Source organism: Podarcis bocagei (genome assembly GCF_964188305.1).
Source record: "Podarcis bocagei genome assembly, chromosome: 15".
NCBI classification, from domain to species: Eukaryota; Metazoa; Chordata; class Lepidosauria; order Squamata; family Lacertidae; genus Podarcis; species Podarcis bocagei.
The window spans coordinates 2,041,819-2,063,883 of record NC_138141.1 but is presented as its reverse complement, the minus strand read 5'-3'; the positions used below and the strand labels follow the sequence as shown (position 1 = coordinate 2,063,883).

General features: G+C 43.9%; 2 protein-coding genes across 6 annotated transcripts in view; one reads left to right on the top strand and one right to left on the bottom strand.

The window, feature by feature from the left end:
* Nucleotides 1-1,126, bottom strand: part of PIWIL2 (piwi like RNA-mediated gene silencing 2) — a 74,762-nt gene extending 73,636 nt beyond the window's left edge. The window contains exon 1 of one of the 2 annotated variants that reach the window (XM_081171373.1): nt 1,011-1,126. Coding sequence is in view for 1 of the 2 variants with exons in the window: in XM_081171372.1 (XP_081027498.1) it covers nt 467-501 (35 nt within the window). In the remaining variant the exon portion in view is untranslated. Of the gene's footprint in view, nt 1-466; nt 517-1,010 lie in introns of those variants that run through there. The other variant, XM_081171372.1, reaches the window with a different exon arrangement.
* A 379-nt stretch (nt 1,127-1,505) lies between these two features.
* Nucleotides 1,506-22,065, top strand: part of LOC308573993 (outer mitochondrial transmembrane helix translocase-like) — a 61,425-nt gene continuing 40,865 nt past the window's right edge. Inside the window, exons 1-2 of one of the 4 annotated variants that reach the window (XM_081171461.1) lie at nt 1,506-1,616; nt 14,208-14,418. In XM_081171461.1, coding sequence (XP_081027587.1) covers nt 14,245-14,418 — 174 coding nt within the window. In that variant the 5' untranslated portion in view covers nt 1,506-1,616; nt 14,208-14,244. Of the gene's footprint in view, nt 1,617-6,066; nt 6,161-14,207; nt 14,419-22,065 lie in introns of those variants that run through there. The other 3 variants (XM_081171463.1, XM_081171460.1, XM_081171462.1) reach the window with 3 other exon arrangements.

Here is a 22,065-nt window from a genome sequence, read left to right as displayed (position 1 = left end):
TCAACCTTATCTAACAGCTTAAGTGTGAACCAATAGCTGTAACCCTGTAAGGCCATTTCTATTCCTATTATCAACATGAATGTTATTGACAGGACTCCAGCAAGGCCACTTTGAATGGCCCAAGAATGACCCTTGTTCTTCCATTACCTTATCTGAACCTGCTGGACCTCCTAACCAAAACAACCTTGGGTGCTCTTCTGTAACTTTGCAGAAAGCAAGTTTGATACTTATTAAACTATACAACCAAATGAGAACCTGTAATGGAAAATCAATGGATCTGCTTCCATTTTGAAACGGTGTTCCAAGTCTCATGAATCCAGGGTCTTCTCAAAAGACTTAACTGCTGTCCATCCAGCCCTGAAGTTATTTCTTAACTGTTTCCTTCAAGATCAGATTAACATTGTCCAGTGCAGATTCCCTCTTTTAAAACCATGTGTACAGTTCACGGCAGTGGTTGTACACATACCTGTGCAATATTGTATATTCACAATTCACACCCATGGCAATCTTGCAATTCCTAAACTGCCACCTGTACACCATCTGCTTGCCTTGTGAATGGGCGTTATTTATCCAGCAGTAGGGGAACACGCTGGATCAGTTTACTACCTCTCTCTCTCTCTTACACACACACCTATGTGCCGATGTTGACAGTTCAATAAAGACTAAGTAAAACCGACGCAAAAACAAAAACCGAGCAAAAATACAATAGCAGCCAAGGCTACCCGCACCAACCCATCGTCGCCCAAGGCCCGCAGGACCCAGCGCCGCCTCCCAAGGAACGCTACCAGTCGAGCTGCGGCTGCGGGCCTTGGAGCCCCCGACCTGGGAGCGGCCAGCGGGGAGGACACGCCTCGGGAAGCGGGGCCGCCCTGCTCGGGCAGCCGGCGAGCAGCGCCCCTCGTTCCGCCCTCCGCGAGGGCAAGGCGCCCCCAGCCAAGCCCGCCCGAGAGCTGGCCCGGGGCGACGGCGCTCCCCTCCGAAAACCGCCCCTGGCCGGACCCGCTCCTTACCCGCCTGTCCCCTCAGGGCGCCGGCCGAGCAGCGCAGCCCAGCGAGGCGGTTGGCGAGGCGGCGGCGGCGGCAGCGAGACCAACGCGCCCTCCTCGCGCCGCCGAAACCTCACGCACGCGCACTCCGCCCAGCGCCCTCGCCAGCCCCGCCTTCGCGCCTTTAGAGCACGTGGCCGCCCCGCCCCTCGCCCCGCCCTGGCCCAGGCGGTTAGGAGCAGCCCAAGTTCCCAAAGCAAAGGGTGGGCCAGAAGGAATAAGAAAGGCCCATCACGTCCGGCGCGAGCTTGAACTTACTCATTAAGAAATACGTCAAGTAGTTCATTAGGACATCTTGCCAATGAATGGTTATTAGGAGTATATCCCTGCCTCAGTCTGGCTTTCACCCACCACCGTTTAATGGTACAGTCTATAACTGTACCATTGGGAAAGGAGGGGGGAATCGGGAGGGCGTCCGTAGGGCGTGGTCAATTTCAAGGGCGACTTCCTCATAAGGTTCCAAGCAGCCGTTGGGGTTTGATTTTGAACTGCAGCCCCGCCTCTCTGGGCGGGGCCTCTGCTCTGCCTCTTGCCAGGGCAGTAATTGAACAAGCTGCGTTGATAGATCAGGTGCAATAGAATTGGTTTCTCTCCTTCGAGCCCCAGAGACGGTTTGGTCGTAGCAATGCATAAATCATGAGTGCATCGCTTCCTGTCTTCATCAGTTCCTCAGAACAGAGTCTGCTTGACGTCTTCACGCTCCCACGTTCTCAGGCAACAAAACCGACAGACCAACTCTTGCCCACTCTTCTCAGGCAGACAAAAGTTAACAAAGCAAGAATTCAGCGCTTCTGTGACCTTGATCGGAGTCACTTTTGCAGCTTTTACATTATACTGTATTGGGTCAGCAAACTTTTTCAGCAAGGGGCCGGTCCATTGTCCCTCAGACCTTGTGGGGGGCCGGACTTTATTTTGAAGAAAAAACCCTGAACAAATTCCTATGCCCCACAAATAACCCAGAGATGAATTTTAAATAAAAGGACACATTCTACTCATGTAAAAACACACTGATTTCCGGACCGTCCACAGGCCTGATTTAAAAGGCAATTGGGCCAGAATTTGGCCCCTAGGGCTTACTTTGCCTACCCATGCTGTATATGTTTTGTTTTCCCCAGTATGTGTGTGTGTGTGTGTGTGTGTGTGTGTATAGTAAAATACATTTCCTAACAAATACAGTACAAATACCAACATGCTCTATATGGGGCTGCCCTTGAAGATGATCCAGAAGCTGCAACAAATGAAAAAATTGGTGCGAGGGGCAGCCTGATGGCACCATGTGTCATCCTGAAAGCACTGCCCTGGCTGTCAGTGAACTACTGGGTCTTATCACTACAATACAAAGCCATAAACTGCTTTAGACACAAGTACTATACCTAAAAGAGCACCTCTCTCAATACTGACCGTCTTGGGCCCTAAAATCAGCAAGGGAGGAACTGCTGGTGCTGCTGCCTCCAGGTGCTGTCCAATAGGCACTGACCTGCAATGGGGCATTTGGGGTAATAATTCTCTGTTATAGAATGCCCCCCTTGTGAGTTGTATCTGGCTTCTTCATTATTTATATTCAGAAATAAATTTTAAGCATTCCTCTTCACCAAAGCATTTGATGACCGAAATATATTCCTCCTAACAATCTTGAAATAATTTCCCGTGAGGTTATGTGACTGTTCATGGGCCATTGCCAAGGGCAGCTGCCCCCTTAGATCAATCAGAATCAATCAAAATCTGAGGTTCTGACCCCCCCCCAAAAAAGCATGACCTGCCAACAAAAATCCTAGCTACATCCATGCTAAATCTTTGTTTGTCTTTGTTTTGTAAATTCATTTGATTTGTATGCTGCTTTTCCACAAAAAATCATGCTCAAAGCGGCTTAAATCAAACAGGAATGCATTTCAGTTAAGGAGCTTGTGGATGTAATCTCAGAGCCTTTGTTTGTGATCCCTGGGAATTCTTAGAGAACAGGTGAGGTCCCTGCAGAATGGAGGCAGGCAAATGTCCCCATCTTCAAAAATGTGAAAAAAGAAGACCCAGCTAACTTACCAACCAGTGAGCTTCACATCGATACCAGGAAAGGTCCTAGAACAGATAATTCAACAGTTGGTCTGTGAGCACTTAGAAAAGGATGCTGTGATTACTAAAACCCAGCATGGGTTTCTCAAAAATAAGTCATGTCAGACAAATCTCATTTCTTTTTTCCATGGAGTTACATGGATCAGGGGAATGCTGTGGACGTAGTGTATCTTGATTTCAGTAAAGCTTTTGATGTTCTTGTGAGGAAGCTGGTAAAATGTGGGGTGAACGAGGTGACTGTTAGGTGGATTTGTAGCTGGTTGACTGATTGAACCCAAAGAGTACTCATTAATGGTTCCTTATCATCCTGGGGAAAAGTGACAAGTGGGGTGCCACATGCTTCTGTCCTGGGCCCATTGTTGTTCAACATCTTCATAAACGACTTGGATGAAGGAATTGAGGGGATGCTCATAAAATTTGCAGATGACACCAAACCCGGGGGGGGGGGTAATGCTGCAGAATTCAAAATGACCTTCACAGATTGGAGAACTGGGACAAATATAAGGTTCTGCACTTAGGCAGGAAGAACCAGATGCACAAATATAAGGTGGGGGATACCTGGCTTACTAGCAATACATGTGAAAAAGCTCTAGGGGTCTTAGTGGACCACATGCTTAACATAAGTCAACAGGGTGAGGCAGCTGCAAAAAAGTTAATGCTATTCTAGGCTGCATCAACAGAAGTCTAGTGTCCAGATCAAGGGAAGTTGAAGTCCCACTCTATTCTGCCTTGGTCAGACCACACCAGGAATACTGTGTCCAATTCTGGGCACCACAGTTTAAGAAGGATGTTGACAAGCTGGAACGTGTGCAGAGAAGGGCAACCAGGATGATCAAGGGTCTGGAAACAAAGCCCTATGAGGAACAGTTGAGGGAGCTGGGTATGTTTAGCCTGGAAAAGAGGAGACGGAGAGGAGATAGGATCATGATGTTCAACTATGTAAAGGGCTGTCACATGGAAGAGGGAACAAGTTTTTCCCCCTGCTGCTCTGGAGTGCAGGAGTCAAGCCAATGGCTTCAAATTACAAGAAAGGACTAAGCATCAGGAAAAGCTTTCTGACAGTAAGACCTGTTCAGCAGTGGAACAGACTCCTTCAGGAGGTGGGCTCTCCTTTCTTATAGTTTTTAAATTAGAGGTTGAATGGCCATCTGTCATAGATGCCCTAGCTGAGATTCCTGCATTACAGGGGATTGGACTAGATGACCTTTTGGGTTCCTTCCAACTCTACAATTCTATGATTCTCTAATTCTCTCATATATATGTTAGAAGGGTGATAGCCTATATTTCAAAAGCTTTCTGCAACAATCACAACCTGTGTCACATGTGTTTTTAAGCCTTGTGCTTTTTGCTCCAAAGCTTCTTTAAAAAATCATTATTATTTTATTTACAACATAGTCCACAACAACTCATACATACAAACAAACCCACCACCATTGACAATTTAATTATCAAAATTAAACTCCTATCCCCTTACACAAAGAAAACATAACATAAAAATAAAAGACTTCCTTTATCCTGTATGGCCTCCTTGTTTACTTCTTGTGTACTGTTTCTTTTATATGTGATTATTACAATTTTTCCTAATTATGACTTTAAAAACCGCAAAGTCCCCTATAGAAATCAAACAAAACAAGTCCAGGTGTATATTTTGGGGCACTGGTTGGTAAAGTATTCTCTGCATTTTCCCCATTCTTTCTGGAATTCTTGTCTAGCTTCTCTCCTAATTGTCTCTGTTAATCTGGCCAATTCAGTATTATCTAATAGCTTATCCTGCCATTCTTTTTTTGTTGGCACAAATTCTTTTTCCAATTTCTGGCAATTAAGGTCCTCGTGTGCCTGTGGCATACAGGAATATTTTCCGATCCTCTTTTGCTATACCTTTGTCTGTTATTCCTAATAGGAAAGCTTCTGTATTTTTACGAAATTATATTTAAACATTTTTTTAAGTTCATCATATACTATATCCCCGAAGCTTTTGATTTTTTCACAGGTCCACCAGATATGTATAAGTGTCCCTTCTGCTGTACTGCACCTCCAACACAGGTTTGCTTTTGTTTTATACATTTTAGCTATTTTGGCAGGTGTTAAGTACCATCTATAAAACATCTTGATTAAATTTTCCCCTAGTGCTAAGGCAAAGCTTCTTTTTTCTTTTTTCTTTTTTAAATATTATTAAGAATTTACTAATGCAACTTTTAATTGATTAATGCAGCAACATACCTACTTTTGGGATATGGGTGGCACTATGGTCTGAACCACTGAGCTTCTTGGGCTTGCCATTCAGAAGGTCAGCAGTTTGAATCCCCACGACGGGGCGTCCCAGCTCCTGCCCACCTAGCAGTTCAAAAGCACGTCAAAGTGCAAGTAGATAAATAGGTACCGCTCCGGCGGGAAGGTAAACGGCGTTTCCGTGCGCTGCTCTGGTTCCCCAGAAGCGGCTTAGTCATGCTGGCCACATGACCCGGAAGCTGTACGCCGGCTCCCTCTGCCAATAAAGCGAGATGAGCGGCGCAACCCCAGAGTCGTCCCCAACTGGACCTAATGGTCAGCGGTCCCTTTACCTTTACCTACTCTTACTCCAAAAACCAATACACGTTTACTAAGAGATAAGTTCTTCCGACTCATAGAATCATAGAGTTGGAAGAGACCACAAGGGCCATCGAGTCCAACCCCCTGCCAAGCAGGAAACGAGACCGATGAGACCTATTTACCTTGGCGGAAGTAGCATTAAACTTCATAGGAATTACTTCTGGGTAAGTTTACCTTTTTAAACGTGGACAGCATTGGGCTGTTCATTAACGAATCTGCGCCTAACTCCAATGGAGAGACAAGCAGCTTGCTTGGATACCTGCGCCCGCAAGGAACCCAGGAGTCCTGCTCCGGCCCTAGTGGGCTGTCCTTTGCACACGTGACTTTTCGGTGCCAGGACGCGGAAGCAGAAGGCATCCTCCGGCGTTGGCGGTGAGCACGGCAAGCGCATTGCCCGACTCTCGCCGGCATCATGCTGGGCCCCAGGAAGGAGGCGGCGGCGGCCCAGGTAGGAAAGGGTTAGTTCCCCGGCGGCGAGTTGGGGGCTCGGCTGGCGAGGCCGCGTTCAGCACCACGGCCAGCGACGCGGCCCGAAAGGAGACCGGCAGGCCTCTCCTTCGGGTCCCCCCAGCCGAGCCCCGAGGACGACGACGAGACTCAGTCCGGGGCCTCCCAGATCAGGGGCCGATTGCAAGGGCTCCTCCGGCCCCGAGAGAGAAGCTGAGCCGCTGCTAGGCAAGGCTGGACCACGTGGCCTGGGGCTGCCCTGGTCCATCTCCCTCGCCGGAGGACCGACCCCGGAGCTTCCAGCCTCTCTGCCCATTGGCCGTGCTGGCTCATTCCCAGGCATCTGGAGAGCGCCGTGCCGACTACCGACAGGCCTCTGGGGCTCAACAGTGGAATAGTAACAACCAGGACAACCATTAGCATTTCTGCAGCACCTTCCCGATGTTTGCAACTGCCCTCCCTGAGCTTATTAAAATTCTTACAACCTGACATTGCAGATCAGTGCTGTCATCCCCTTAGAGCCAATAGGAAGCTCAGGCTGGATTGCTTAAAGCAGAAGTGCCTAACCTTTGGCTCTCCAGATGTTACTGGACTCCAATTTCCAACAGCCACAGTCATCATGGCCAATGGTCAGAGACTGAGCAGGTCGTAGCCACAACGACTATCTTCTATCCCCACTGTCAGAGGCATGATGCCTCTGAATGCCAGTTGCTGGGAAGCACACATGGGGGAAGTGCAATTGTCACATGGGGAGTGTGGTGTTGCATTCAAGTTCTGCTGGCAGGCTTTCCAATGGTAGAACAGAGTCCTGGACTAGATAGGTCCTTAGTCCGATCCAACAGGGCTTCTTACAAGTTCTGCAGCATCTGGAGGGCCACAGAATCTTCTCCCCTGGTGCAGGGAGATCCATGGATAGATATCCCAGTTTTCAAAGGGTTAAGAACAGCTGCAGGGAACCCAGTTTGACTTTGGACTTGACCACTAGTGGAGGAAGCTCTTTGCACCAATTTCCTGATTGAAGCTGCCTCCCATCCTCAACTCTGTTATCTGCACAAGAGGTGTGGACACCGGGAATAGATGTTGCATGAGAAATAATAGCTTAGACAGGACCTTCTAACAAGAGCGGGTCTCTCTTCTGCATAAACACGCATACAAGTGCATTGTAAATTTCTTAAATATTACGAACAGTACCAGAGAACTCTTCTGTAAAAGCAGAAAAGGGCGTTTCTGAACAGGAGAAACCAGCTGAAGGAACACCAGCTGAGAAAACCTTACTGTTAGAAACTGAAGTAGATAAAACTCCCATTGCCAACCAGGAATATGAAAACAAACCTCTTCTTGATCTTTTTAACACTCCTGAATTATATGCTAAATTTGAAATAGGGTATTTTATGTTATCACTGCAGTAAAATAAGCTGCAGTTTAAGAAGTAAATAAGTATTACATGTATTTCATTTGCCCACACCCCAAAATTCTCATTTTGTGCAAGAAAATTATTATTATTATTATTAATTTTATTATTCATACCCTGCCCATCTGGCTGGGTTTTCCCAGCCATTCTGGGTGGTTCCCAGCAGAATAGTAAAAACATGATAGAACATCAAATATTTAAAACCTCCTGTTACCGGGCTGCCAAAGTCAGATAGTTGTTTATTTTCTTGACATCTGAACAGAGGGTGTTCCACAGGGAGGGCACCGCTGCCAAGAAGGCCCTCTTCCTGGTTCCCTGTAACTCCACTTCTCACAGTGAGGGAACCACCAGAAGGCCCTCAGAGGTGGACCTCCATGTCCAGGCTGAGAGATGGGGTGGAGATGCTCCTTCAGGTATACAGGGCCGAGAAAAGAAGGGTCTTCCTCATGGCTTTAATGTTTCTGGAAAATTTATATTGCTTGCAAGTGACTATAAAGAGATGGAAGGGATTTAGTTTGAGGCATTTTGAAATTTAAAGTAGTACTACAGTACATTCTAAAGTATTATCTAGGGTTTCCCAAATATCTGAGTTCATTCACACATGCACACCCCTGAACGTCTAAAGTTGCCATTGACCCTGACCCATATTCTTAGAAAAGTAAATGAAAGAAAGTGTGTTGGTCTGGGGGGGGGGGTTTACCGTGAGGCGTGGTCAGTGTCTGGTCCTGGGTTGAGGGTCTGGAGACTATCCACCAAGGGGGAAACGGGGTCCAAAGCAAGAAGCCGGGCGTGGACGGGAACTCCAAAAGAACAGGTCTGGGTGCTGGCAGAAACAGGTTTCCAACGACGTTGCTCCTGTAACCTGGGACTGGGCTGACTGGCCTATATCTCCTCTGGGGCCTAGGGCGGTCCCAGCCCACAGGTGACTCACCTCTCCTGGCCTTAAGGTGAGCACTCCTCCTGAGAGAACTTAGTTCCCTCCGCCTTTCTGCCCTGAGCCTCTGCAGCTCAGGAGAGGCTGGAGGGTTACTGGACCCAGAGGCAACCTCACCTTCCCCTGACAGGGCTGGGAGAGGAGCACCTGCAGGCAATGGGTCCTTAATCACCCCTGGAGCCAGAGTGGATTCATCTGGTGTCTGCTCCTGAGGATCCGGCACAGGTGAGGGCCCTTCAGATTCAAGGCCCTGCCCCAGCTCAGGCGGCCCTGGAGGCGGGGACTCCTGTGCAGGCTGGGATTCCTCCGGTTCAGCCTCTGAATCAGATTCCCAGGCCATCACAGAAAGTCAAGAAATATCAATATATATTAAATGTTTATTAATTATCAATCACCATTGCTAGGGATCTAAAAATGTGAAAAAATAAGGAAGTAAAACAAGCAAAAACTATTATTTATTTATTTATTAAATTCATATACTGTCCTAGGCCTGCAGGTCTCTTTTTTAAAAAAATAAATTGTTATTGGTTTTACAATTTAATTTCACATTCACACATTAAATAGAATCAAAAAGTGTAAAATTCTCCAAATTCTCGGACTTCCTCCCTTCCCTCTGTGGAGTCTGCTAATAACCATTTTCCACTGCATATCATATCGTCCTCTATTTAGCCTTAAAACTCTATTTATATCCATGGTTCTTTTCACATTGCAAGTGTTACTTCAGTCCTGCTAATGTTTACAGTGTTCTCTTAAGTATGTTACAAAATTTTCCCAGTCCTTGTTAAATTTGTTACCATCCTGGTTCCTGATTTTTCAGTCATTTTAGCCATCTCAGCATAGTCCATCAATTTTGTTGTCCACTCTTCTCTTGAAGGTGTTTTGTCTTTCTTCCATATCTGGGCTGCCGTTGTCGCGTACATGAATAGTCTTTTATAATTCCTTGGTATCTCTGCACCTAAAATTCCCAATAAAAAGGCTTCTGGTTTTTTAACAAAGGTTATTTTAAACATTTTTTTAACTCATTGTATATCATTTCCCAATATGTTTTTATTGCCTTACAAGTCCACCACATATTATAAAGGTGCCCTCTTTTACTTTACATTTCCAACATATATTTGAACTAGTCATGTACAAATTTGCTAGCATACTAGGAGTCAAATACCATCTGTACATCATCTTCATATAATTTTCTTTCAATGTACTGCATGCCGTAAATTTTAAATCCTCTCTCCACAGCTTCTCCCATGAAGAGTTGAATATTGTATCAAAAATCTCTTGCCCATTGTATCTTTACTGATTTAACCTCTTCATTCTAACAACCTCTTATACATTTTAGATAGTGCTTTTACTTTATTTTGCAACAATTCATTTTCAAAGCTTGTGATTTCATTACTGAATCTATTTCTTTTATCCTTTTTAAATACAGTACATCATTTAATTGATGGTATTGTAACCAATCTGTTAATGACTCTCTTATATCTTCAAAATTTGTTAGTTTCAGTTAGTTTACCTTTTCATACCATAGATATGCATGCCAACCAAATTGGTTTTCATGACCTTCCAAATCTAGAACATCCGTATTTTCCAATGCTATCCATTCTCGAAGCCAGCAGAGGCAGGACGCCTCATAGCATAACCTCAGATCTGGCAGGGAGAAGCCACGTCTTTCTTTAACATCTGTTAATTACATATTTTATTCTTGGTTTCTTCCCCTGCCAGATAAATTTAGAAATATCTTTCTGCCATTCTTTAAAGTGACGTGTCCCACTGATAACAGGTATTGATTGGAATAAAAACAACATGATTGACAATGCATTCATTTTTATAACCAATATTCTTCCCCGTATGCCCGCAGGTCAGACCAATTCACTAGATAAAATTACAATATAAAAACACAAAATACATACCGTATTTTTTGCACCATAACACTCACTTTTTTCCTCCTAGAAAGTAAGGGGAAATATCTGTGTGTGTTATGGAGGGAATGCCTACGGGTGGCATGCCTACGGATTTTCCTCCTCTAAAAACTACGTGCGTGTTATGGTCGGGTGCGTGTTATAGAGCAAAAAATACGGGTAATCAAAATATAAACAGAAACAGCTGAATAACCCCCAAAACACTTAAGAACAGTTAAAACAATTTTTTTAAAAAACTACAATCAAAAAGCAGTTTAAAAGAATGCAAACAGAACTCTCTGCTGGGCTGCAGGAGTCCTTTTGTAGTCTGTCAGGGGCCCTAGGCCTGGTGAGAGAGGCAGGAGCAGGACCCACACACTCTCAGCAGCTGTTGCCATACAGAAGTTTCTCAATGGCCTTTATTCGTAAGGCTCATTGTTCTGAATTAATGCTTTTGCCTAATGTCTTATGAGCATATTTGAATATTGTATCCAAAATCTCTTGCCCATTGTATCTTTACTGATTTAACCTCTTTACTCCACCCCAGGCCTTTTTTGACCCTCTTTCAACCCCTGGATATTTACTTAGCCCCTTGCACAGTCACACCAAGGTAAAAGGCCCCTGGACGGTTAGGTCCAGTCAAAGACAGCTATGGGGTGTGGCGCTCATCTCACTTCAGGCCGAGGGAGCTGGTGTTTGTCCACATACAGCTTTCCGGGTCATGTGGCCAGCAGGACTAAACTGCTTCTGGCACACAGAAACACCATTTACCTTCCCGCTGCAGCGGTACCTATTTATCTACTCATGCTGGTATGCTTTTGAACTGCTATGACCGGGGAGGGGGGAGTGATACTTCCACTGAGCTACAGTCTTTCCCCATACTGGAGGTGGGAGGCTGAGGATGAGTAAGAATTGCTCCCCTATAGAGATCAGAAAGTTCATAGCAGAGGTGGGACTGTAATTGGAGGTCTTCCTGATTCATAGCTCCTTAGTCACTACACAGCACCAGCATTGTCTCTCCTTGGCTGAAATGTGACTTCATTACTTGGCTTTGTGAACTTGAAGAGTTTGGATTTGGATTTGATATCCCGCCTTTCACTCCCCTTCAGGAGTCTCAAAGCGGCTAACATTCTCCATTCCCTTCCTCCCCCACAACAAACACTCTCATAGAATCATAGAATCATAGAGTTGGAATAGACCACAAGGGCCATCGAGTCCAACCCCCTGCCAAGCAGGAAACACCATCAGAGCACTCCTGACATATGGTTGTCAAGCCTCTGCTTAAAGACCTCCAAAGTAGGAGACTCCACCACACTCCTTGGCAGCAAATTCCACTGTCAAACAGCTCTTACTGTCAGGAAGTTCTTCCTAATGTTTAGGTGGAATCTTCTTTCTTGTAGTTTGGATCCATTGCTCCGTGTCCGCTTCTCTGGAGCAGCAGAAAACAACCTTTCTCCCTCCTCTTCTTCTTCTTCCTCTATGTGACATCCTTTTATATATTTGAACATGGCTATCATATCACCCCTTAACCTCCTCTTCTCCAGGCTAAACATGCCCAGCTCCCTTAGCCGTTCCTCATAAGGCATCGTTTCCAGGCCTTTGACCATTTTGGTTGCCCTCCTCTGGACACGTTCCAGTTTGTCAGTGTCCTTCTTGAATTGTGGTGCCCAGAACTGGACACAGTACTCCAGGTGAGGTCTGACCAGAGCAGAATACAGTGGCACTATTACTTCCCTTGATCTAGATGCTATACTCCTATTGATGCAGCCCAGAATTGCATTGGCTTTTTTAGCTGCCGCGTCACACTGTTGGCTCATGTCAAGTTTGTGGTCAACCAAGACTCCTAGATCCTTTTCACATGTACTACTCTCAAGCCAGGTGTCCCCCATCTTGTATTTGTGCCTCTCATTCTTTTTGCCCAAGTGCAATACTTTACATTTATCCGTTAAAATTCATCTTGTTTGTTTTTGCCCAGTTGTCTAATCTGTCAAGGTCGTTTTGAAGTGTGATCCTGTCCTCTGGGGTGTTAGCCACCCTTCCCAGTTTGGTGTCATCTGCAAATTTGATCAGGATGCTCTTGAGTCCATCATCCAAGTCGTTGATAAAGATGTTGAATAAGACCGGCCCCAAGACAGAACCCTGTGGCACCCCACTAGTCACTCTTCTCCAGGATGAAGAGGAACCATTGATGAGCACCCTTTGGGTTCGGTCAGTCAGCCAGTTACAAATCCACTGAGTGGTAGCATAGTCAAGACCGCATTTTACCAGCTTCTTTACAAGAATATCATGGGGCACCTTGTCAAATGCCTTGCTGAAATCAAGGTAGGCTACATCCACTGCGTTCCATTCATCTACCAGGCTTGTAATTCTGTCAAAAACCGAGATCAGGTTAGTCTGACATGACTTATTTTTCAGAAATCCATGCTGACTATTGGTGATCACAGCATTCCTTTCTAGGTGCTCACAGACTGTTTGCTTAATGATCTGCTCCAGAATCTTCCCTGGTATTGATGTCAGACTGACTGGGCGGTAATTATTTGGGTCCTCTCTTTTCCCCTTTTTGAAAATAGGGACAACATTTGCCCTCCTCCAGTCTGCCGGGACTTCGCCTGTTCTCCAGGAATTCTCAAAGATGACTGCCAGTGGTTCTGAGATCACATCTGCCAGTTCTTTTAATACTCTTGGATGCAGTTCATCTGGCCCTGGAGACTTGAATACATCTAAACTAGCCAAATATTCTTGTACTATCTCCTTAGTTATTCTGGGCTGTGTTTCCTTTGCTGAATCATTTGCTCCAAATTCTTCAGGTCGGGCATTGTTTTCTTTATCGGAGAAGACTGAGGCAAAGAAGGCATTGAGGAGTTCAGCCCTTTCTGTGTCCCCTGTTTGCATTTCACCATCTTCTCCTCTGAGTGACCCCACTGTTTCTTTGCTCTTCCTTTTGCTACGAACATACCCATAGAAGCCTTTTTTGTTGCTTTTAACCTCTCTAGCAAGCCTGAGTTCATTCTGTGCTTTAGCTTTTCTGACTTTGTGTCTAGACGTGCTGGCTATTTGTTTGAATTCCTCTTTGGTGGTTTCCCCCCTTTTCCATTTTTTGTACACATCCTTTTTTAATCTTAACTCAGTTAAAAGTTCTTTAGATAGCCACCCTGGCTTCTTTAGGCACCTTCCATGTTTCCGTCTCATTGGTATTGCCTGACGTTGTGCTTTTACTATCTCCCTCTTAACAAACTCCCAGCCATCATGAACTCCCTTTCCTTTTAGTATTACTGTCCATGGGATCTCACCCAGCACTTCCCTAAGTTTTATGAAGTTGGCTTTCTTAAAGTCAAGAAATTGAGTCCTAGTATGCTTGGCTGCTCCTTTCCGCTGTATAGTAAACTTCAGAAGAGCATGATCACTCGCGCCTAATGATCCTTCCACTTCTACCCCACTAACCAGGTCATCAACATTGGTTAGGACCAGATCTAAAATGGCTGTTCCTCTTGTTGCTTCTCCCACTTTCTGGACAATGAAGTTGTCTGCAAGGCCAGTGAGGAATCTGTTTGACCTTATGCTCTTGGCTGAGTTTGAGGTGAGGGGGGCTGAGAGACTTCAGAGAAGTGTGACTGGCCCAAGGTCACCCAGCAGCTGCATGTGGAGGAGCAGGGAAGCGAACCCGGTTCCCCAGATTACAAGACTACCGCTCTTAACCACTACACCACACTGGCTTTCTTGTGACAATCCAAAATGCTGATACAATGGCTGCAGTTTTTCCTTTCTAATTCATTTATATCCCTTGTCGCCTCCCCCCTTTTTTTACTTTTTTAATGTAGTTCAGCTTGTAGTCTGGCTGCCTGAAACACAGAAGAGATGTTGCTAGGGGAAGTCTCCAAAGACCTTCTGACTCGGCCACTGACCCGGAATGAAGTGTTTGCTGTTCTCCTTCGCCTGGCCGTCTTTGGGGCTGCCACCTACTTCAGCATCAAGTGGGTATCAGATGCCTTGGACCCAACCCGTAAGCAAAGGATACAGCTAAAGAAAAAGGTATATACATGGAACTTACCCACAAAGTCCACTGTGTGTGTGCACCAATTGGGCTATAATTTTGGAATCCTAAAATGGTCACAGATCTTGATCACTGATATTCTGCTGTGGTGAATACCTCATATGTCCTTCCATAGCAGCACATCCACATGCCAATAATCGGGGGGGGGGGGGTGTCGGGTCCTATGCATGGCTTTAGCACAGTTTAGCACCACTGTAGCATTCGATGGCAGGCTGGTCTATCTTTCTCTTTTTTTCTTGTTTCTTTGTCTCTGCTCATCTTTCATCAACAAATGGACAGTAGCCTCCTGTCTTTTGGGGCCCGGGGTCACTTTTAGAATGTAAGGAACTGTTGCAGGCACCAAAAAAACACACATTTCACATTGATACCCACACCCACATGCAAAGCACATGAAACACAAGCAAAAGAAGGCAAGGCCCCCAACCAACCTCCCTCCTGGTTTTATTTTTTGTTGTTTTGGTTTTAACTGAGATTTTGTACACAACGTAGATATATTTTTATTTGAGTTTACAGTAGATAAATATAAAATGAACTAACTAAATACTAGATAGCTAACATTTAAAAATATCTGTGTGAGAGGACAAAGGAGCTATCTCCTTATGGGGTAGTTTCCAGGTGTATATTACTTTCATAACTTAAGTCTCCCTTCTGGGATCCATTTGTGAACAGAATGTGTGAGTAAACTCTTTTTATACTTTTATAGAAGACTGTGTTGCATCTATCTTTTTATGACGGACTAAAGGGGAAATTACCAAGGAAACTTATTTTAGAGGCTTTAGTGAGCCTAAGCAAACACATCCTCTGTGAAAGTTTAAAAAGGGGAATGTTACTCTACTAAATTGTAGAACTTGTTAACACAAGTTGGAAAGGATATAATCAAACAATATATCCTCTGCTGCATCCCTGAACGTTCCCACAACAGGCATGATGCTCTGAGAGAAAAATACCATCTGCCAGAGGTGGCCCTATGGCAAGACTTGCAGCTACATCTTTTAGTAACTTTGTTTGGTCTTCTGGCCTGCTCAGCATCTGAGACACCCAAAATTTAGAGCAATTGGATAATTCATTTGAAACAAAAAAGCCAGCAATTACTTTTTATAGGTATTTATTATCAACAAGTAAGTTTGATATACAGAGTTTAAGAAATGATTGGAATAAAGAGTTGGAATGTTCACGATTACCTAGACCAGGCATGTCCAACAGGTCGATTGCGATCTACTGGTTGATCGCCAGGAAGTTTCTGGTCAATCGCCAGTAGATAGTGTGTTCTTTAGTGATCGCCAGCCTAAAAGGGAAAAAAAAAGCTTGCCATAAAAAAAGCTCAACAACTCTTCTTCCCCCCCCCCCAAAAAAAAGCTCAATAACCATGGGCAATTGCACGGAGAGCTCCTTCCCTCTTGCTGCCAGAGAGCTCACCAGTATGTGTGTGAGTGTGTTGTGTGGGATGGCTGGATGGCTCCCCCTCCTTCATGCCGACAAAGTATGTGTGTGAGTTTGCATGTGTGTGTGGGGTGGCTCCCCTTCCCTCGAGGATGTAACAGGCATGCTGCCCTGTGCCTATCAGAGACTGGATCCTAGCCTGCACCCTGCTTGGTCAAAGGGGGATGCAGGCTGAGACTTGGGCAGTGCCAGGGGGCAAATCCAAGGGCTGACCATGGGCTTCCCTTGCCCACCTGGGACACTCCCTCTTCCTTCCCTTGCCGGTTTCCAGTGTGGATCTCTGTAGGTCTCCTGCACTGTGACTAGGAAAATCTTAGACCTCGCCTGGGATCTCATCCTTCTTTGCCCGCCTGCTTTTTGTATCCACGCTGCATCATGCAGGCAAGAGAGGAACAGGCGTCTGTCCCGGTTTCTGCATTTGCCAGGATTCATCGTTGCAAGGGAGCTTGGGAAGCTGAGTTCCCTTGCATGGTGAGTAGTTCCTTTGCGAGGGCTGAGGATCCTGGGAAACTGAGTTTTCCAGCCATTTGGGGCTTTCCGTGTTTGTTTGGGGAAAAGTTTTTCTGTTGGCTAAAAAGCTGTTTTTTGAGGCTGCTTTGTTTCCTGCTTACATAACGTGGTCTTCAGTAATCAAAGAATTCAGAAATTGGATACCAGCACTGTTGGGGTCTTTGTTGATTGTTGGTGCATTTTAAAACTGAAGCCATGTGGGGCCAGGGGTCGGGCGCTGGTTGGGTTGTTATTTTCCTGTGCCTTCCAGGTGGGCGTGCTCTTGCTAAAGTTTCCAGTGCTACTGCTTTATATAATAAATGAAAATTAATTAAAAGGAATAAATAAATATTTTTTTAAAATAATCATTGTGCATTTTAAGTTAACAAGCAGGGTACCTGAGCCATTGGTGCTTCAGCTTGTCCCAGGTTCCTTACGTGGGGCAGGTCCCAGCCTCCATTGGGGTGGCATTGTTTTGCAGCAAGGTTTGATTTTGAGGTGGTTTGTGTGCAGCTTTGGCTGTGCGGTTGCAGGGGAATACAGCTTTTGTTTTAAGTTCAGTTCTGAGGTTTGCTACTGCATTTGCTTTTAGCTTTTTGGTTTGCTTTGGAGGTAGTGTGGTGTGGGTACAGTTGTTTGCATCTACTGGCTCCTCAAATCTGTGTACAGTAAACTACTTAGCTGAGTTGGTTTTCCTTGTCTGGGTGATTTGTATCTTTTTTTTTTAAAAAAAAATATATATTTATTAAGGTTTTTCAATACAAAAAGCATATTTAGTAAAACAACGTTGGTTATTTAGCATCTTTTCATCATAACTTTGGACTCCCTCACTCTTCCCCCACACACTTGCATCGTTGTAAAATTATTTCCAGGCAAATTATCATTTTGTTCATAATCTTTAGATTCAGTCATTAAAATATAGTTAAACTTAGATCTAGTTTAGTGATAGACAATTATTTCTGTTCTGGCATCCCTGTCAACGTTCAGCCAAATTACAATATTTTTGTAAATAGGTCTTAAATTTCTTCCAGTCTTCTTCAACTCTCTCTTCTCCCAGATCTCGAATTCTGCCGGTCATCTCAGCTAGTTGCATATAGTCCATCAGCTGCATCTGCCATTCTTCCAGCGTGGGTAGATCTTGAGTCTTCCAATTCTTAGCGATCAGTATCCTTGCTGCCGTTGTTGCATACATAAAAAATGTTCTATCTTTCTTTAACACATTCTGGCCAACAATGCCCAAGAGGACGGCCTCTGGTTTTTTTGGTAAAGGTATACTTAAACACCTTTTTTAACTCGTTATATATCATCTCCCAGAAGGCCTTCACTCTAGGGCAAGTCCACCAGAGGTGAAAGAATGTTCCTTCATTTTCCTTACATTTCCAACATTTATTATCAGACGAATGGTATATCTTAGCCAATTTAACTGGGGTCATGTACCATCTGTATATCATTTTCATTACATTTTCCTTCAGAGCATTACATGCAGTAAAGTTCAGCCCAGTGGTCCACAACCTTTCCCAGTCTTCAAACATAATATTATGCCCAATATCCTGTGCCCACTTTATCATTGCCGATTTAACCATTTCGTCTTGTGTGTTCCATTTCAGCAGCAAATTATACATTTTTGAGAGTACTTTAGTCTTAGGTTCTAACAGTTCTGTTTCCAACTTCGATTTCTCCACCTGGAATCCTAACTTTTTATCATTCTTGAATACTTCTTTAATCTGAGCATAGTGTAGCCAGTCTCGCACTTTATCTTTCATTTTCTCTAAACTCTGCAATTTCCAATTGTCTCCATCTCTTTCTAATATCTCCCAATACTTTGGCCAGTTGGCCTCCATATTGGCTCTTTTTCGGGCCTTAGCCTCCAAGGGTGACAGCCACCTCGGAGTTTTATTCTCCAGTAAGTCTTTGTATCTTGTCCAGACATTAAATATTGCTTTCCTGACAATATGGTTCTTAAAGGCCTTATTAATCTTAACCTTATCATACCATAAATATGCATGCCATCCAAATGCATTGTTAAAACCTTCCAGATCTAGTACATCCGTGTCCTCAAGAAGTAGCCAGTCTTTTAGCCAGCAGAAAGCTGTGGCTTCATAGTACAACTTTAAGTCTGGCAGGGCAAAGCCCCCTCTTTCTTTCGCATCCGTTAGTATCTTAAACTTAATTCTGGGCTTTTTGCCCTGCCAGACAAATTTAGAAATGTCTTTCTGCCACTTCCGGAAGCACTCTGTTTTGTCTACAATCTGCAATGTCTGAAACAAAAATAACATTTTTGGCAATACATTCATCTTAATGGCAGCTATTCGGCCTAACAATGAAAGTTTTAATTTTGACCAACTGTCCAGGTCTCTCTTAATTTCCAACCAGCATTTTTCATAATTATCTTTGAATAAACTCAATTTTTTTGCTGTTATGTTTACCCCTAGGTATTTCACTTTCTTAACCACAGTTAATTCTGTCTCTCTCTGAAACCGTCCCGACTCGGTATCTGTCAGGTTTTTCCCCAAGACCTTAGTTTTTTGTTTATTTAGTTTAAATCCCGCCACTCGACCAAAATCCTGGATCAGTTGTAATACTCTTTTCGTGCTAGATTCTGGCTCCTGTAGTGTCAAAACTAGGTCATCTGCGAACGCTTTAAGTTTATATTGTTTCGCTCCGACCTGGATCCCTTCCACCAGCCCATCCCCTCTAATCATATTCAGGAGCACTTCCAGAACCGAGATAAATAGTAGCGGGGAAATCGGGCAGCCTTGTCGTGTACCTTTTTCAATTTTAAACTCTTCTGTAACCACATTGTTAACTATCAGTTTGGCCTTTTGTTCTGAATATATTGCATCAATCCCATTCTCGAACCCCAGACCCACTCCCATTTCCTTTAAATTCCCCTTCATAAACTTCCAGGATATGTTGTCAAAGGCCTTCTCCGCATCTATAAAAATTAAAACTGCTTTAGTATTTATGTCTGTTTGCAAAAGTTCCAATATATCTATAATGTTCCTTGTATTAGCAGACATATGTCTGCCTGGGAGAAAGCCTGCCTGGTCTTTGTGAATTACTTCACTTAAAACTTTCTTAAATCTACTTGCCAAAACATCTGCAAATATTTTGTAATCCACGTTTAAAAGGGAGATGGGACGGTAGTTCTTAAGTTGTGTCTTTTCAGTTTCCGACTTTGGTATCAGTGTGATGAAAGCTTCCTTCCACGATTCCGGCGCCTTCTTCCCCTCCATGATTTCATTGCTGACCTCCATCAGTGGTTGTATCAGGTAGTCTTTCAGTATCTTATAATACTTGGAGGTCAACCCATCTGGCTCTGGCGATTTGCCCTGTTTCATCTTCTGGATGGCCTGCTCAATCTCTTGTCGTGTTATTTTGCCATTCAGGATTGTTCTGTTTTCTTCTGACAGCTTTGTTAGTCCATTTTTCTCCAAAAATCGTTTCATCTCAGTTTCGTCTTGAGGCCCTTGAGTGTATAATTTTTTGAAATATCTCTGGAAACACTTTCTAATCTCTCCGGGGTTCTGAATACTTCTTCCTTCAATCTCTAAATTTGTTATTGTGTTTAATTTTTGTCTCCTCTTCAACTGCCAAGCTAGCAGTTTTCCACATTTGTTAGCCGATTCAAAAGTTTTTTGTTTCATTATTTTAATCTTCCATTCTATTTCCTGGTTTATCAGTTTGGAGTATTGCACTTGATGAAGTTTAATTTCTCGCAAAATCGGCTGAGACTTCGGATTAGATCTTAGCTTCTTCTCTAACTCTTTAATTCTTTCCAGAATTTTGTCCTTCCTTTCATTTTGTTTCCTTTTCTTTATGGTATTCTGTTGTATCAAGAACCCCCTCATCACGGCCTTGCTTGCGTCCCAGATAGTTCTTTTTTCCACCGTAGTGTTCATGTTAATCTCAAAATAGTCCTTTAAAGTTTTTTGGGCCTTCTTGGCAATCTCTTGATCTCTAAACAGGCCATCATTCATCTTCCATCTGAAGGAACCGGTTGGGATCAATGTCATGTCCATTCTCAGTGCGTTATGGTCGGAGCATGTCTTTGGGCAGATTTCCACCTTTCTAATCTTGGGTGCCAGACCTCTAGTTATCCATATTTGGTCGATTCTTGTCCAGGTCAGTTGGGCTTCAGAGAAGAATGTTCCTTCCCTTCCCAAGGGGTTTCTCACTCTCCAAATATCAATCCAATCCATATTGTCTGTCATTTCAAAGAAGGTCTTTGGTAGTCTTCCGTCTTTAGTAACATTTTGATTCTGTGACTTATCCATGTTGGTTGATACGACCCCGTTCATATCTCCCATCATGATGATGTTGTTGTAGTCCAGATAATCCAGCATAGTCTCATGCAACTTCTTATAAAATTCCGATTTCCCTTCATTTGGAGCATAAATTCCTAATATCAAAATTTTTTCTCCTTGATGTTGTATTTCTATTGCCAAGATTCTTCCATGTTCGTCTTTAAACAGAAATTTAGGTGAAAGGCTCTCTTTTGCGTAAATCACCACACCTCTCTTTTTTACTGTGTCCGAAGATATAAATTCCTGACCGAGTCTTTTATTTATTAACACTTTTCTGTGGAGCCTAATCACATGTGTTTCTTGTAGACAGATAATGTCCAATTGTTCCTTTTTTAATATATGAAAGATTTTTCTCCTTTTTTCTGGACTGTTACAGCCATTTATGTTCCAACTCAAAAGTTGCAGAGACATCCTGAATAGGTCTGGTTATTCTTGCTGGGGTGGTACCTTATTCTCCGGTTCTTGAGGGTCCGAGGGTGCCGGCTCCCCCGGAGGTTCGGGCCCTGGGAGTGCTCCAAGTCCTTTGTGAAGATCTTCTCCGTGTGCCGCCAAAAACTTGTCTCTATCCTCCAGTGTTCTAATTTTGGTCTTTCTCCCTCTGAAAGTAAAAGATAATCCTTGAGGAAACTCCCACCTGAAGATAATTGAGTTACTCCTCAGCAGTCTTGCTAGTTCCGAATAGTCAGATCTAAGGTCCAACAATTGTTTAGGGATGTCCTTGTAAATTTCAATTCTTTTATCCAAAATGTCCAGTGACTTTCCGTAGTGTAGGCCCAAAATCTTATCCCTTTACTCCTTGGATCTCAGTATTATCAGACAGTCTCTGGGCTTCTCTTTCCTTCTAAGCCTTCCAAGCCTGAAAGCAGATGCTATTTTAAAGTCTTTTTCCTCTAAATTCCAGAACTTGGAAAATTCTTTAGTCAGAAACTCAGTTAAGTTGTCTTCTTCCACTTCTGGTATTGACCGTATCCTCAAGTTGGCCTCCCTGTTCCGCAGTTCTGTCATAGAAAAGTAGATCTGATGTTCTCCAACTTGTTTACTGAGTGGTCTTACTTCTTTTTCAAGCTCTCCCAGTCTTTGGCTAGTATCCTCAACCAATTTCCGATTTTCACCTACAGCCTCCTTCAATTCTCCAATAGATTGAACATTCTGTGCAACTTGTCCAGTTAATTTATTCAAACTTTCTGTGTTTTGGTCAATTTTAGCTGTTTGCAAATCAACCTTTCTATCCAAAGCCTCCAATTTTTCAAAAATTTTCTCTAAAACAGAACCACTTGCTCCTGAGGCCATATCTTCCAGTTGTAATTCCTCCGTTTCTCCCTCCCCTGCCTGTGACAGGGAAGCCGCCTCTACCTCAGGAGGCAAAGTGGAAGGCAACGCAGGCACAGA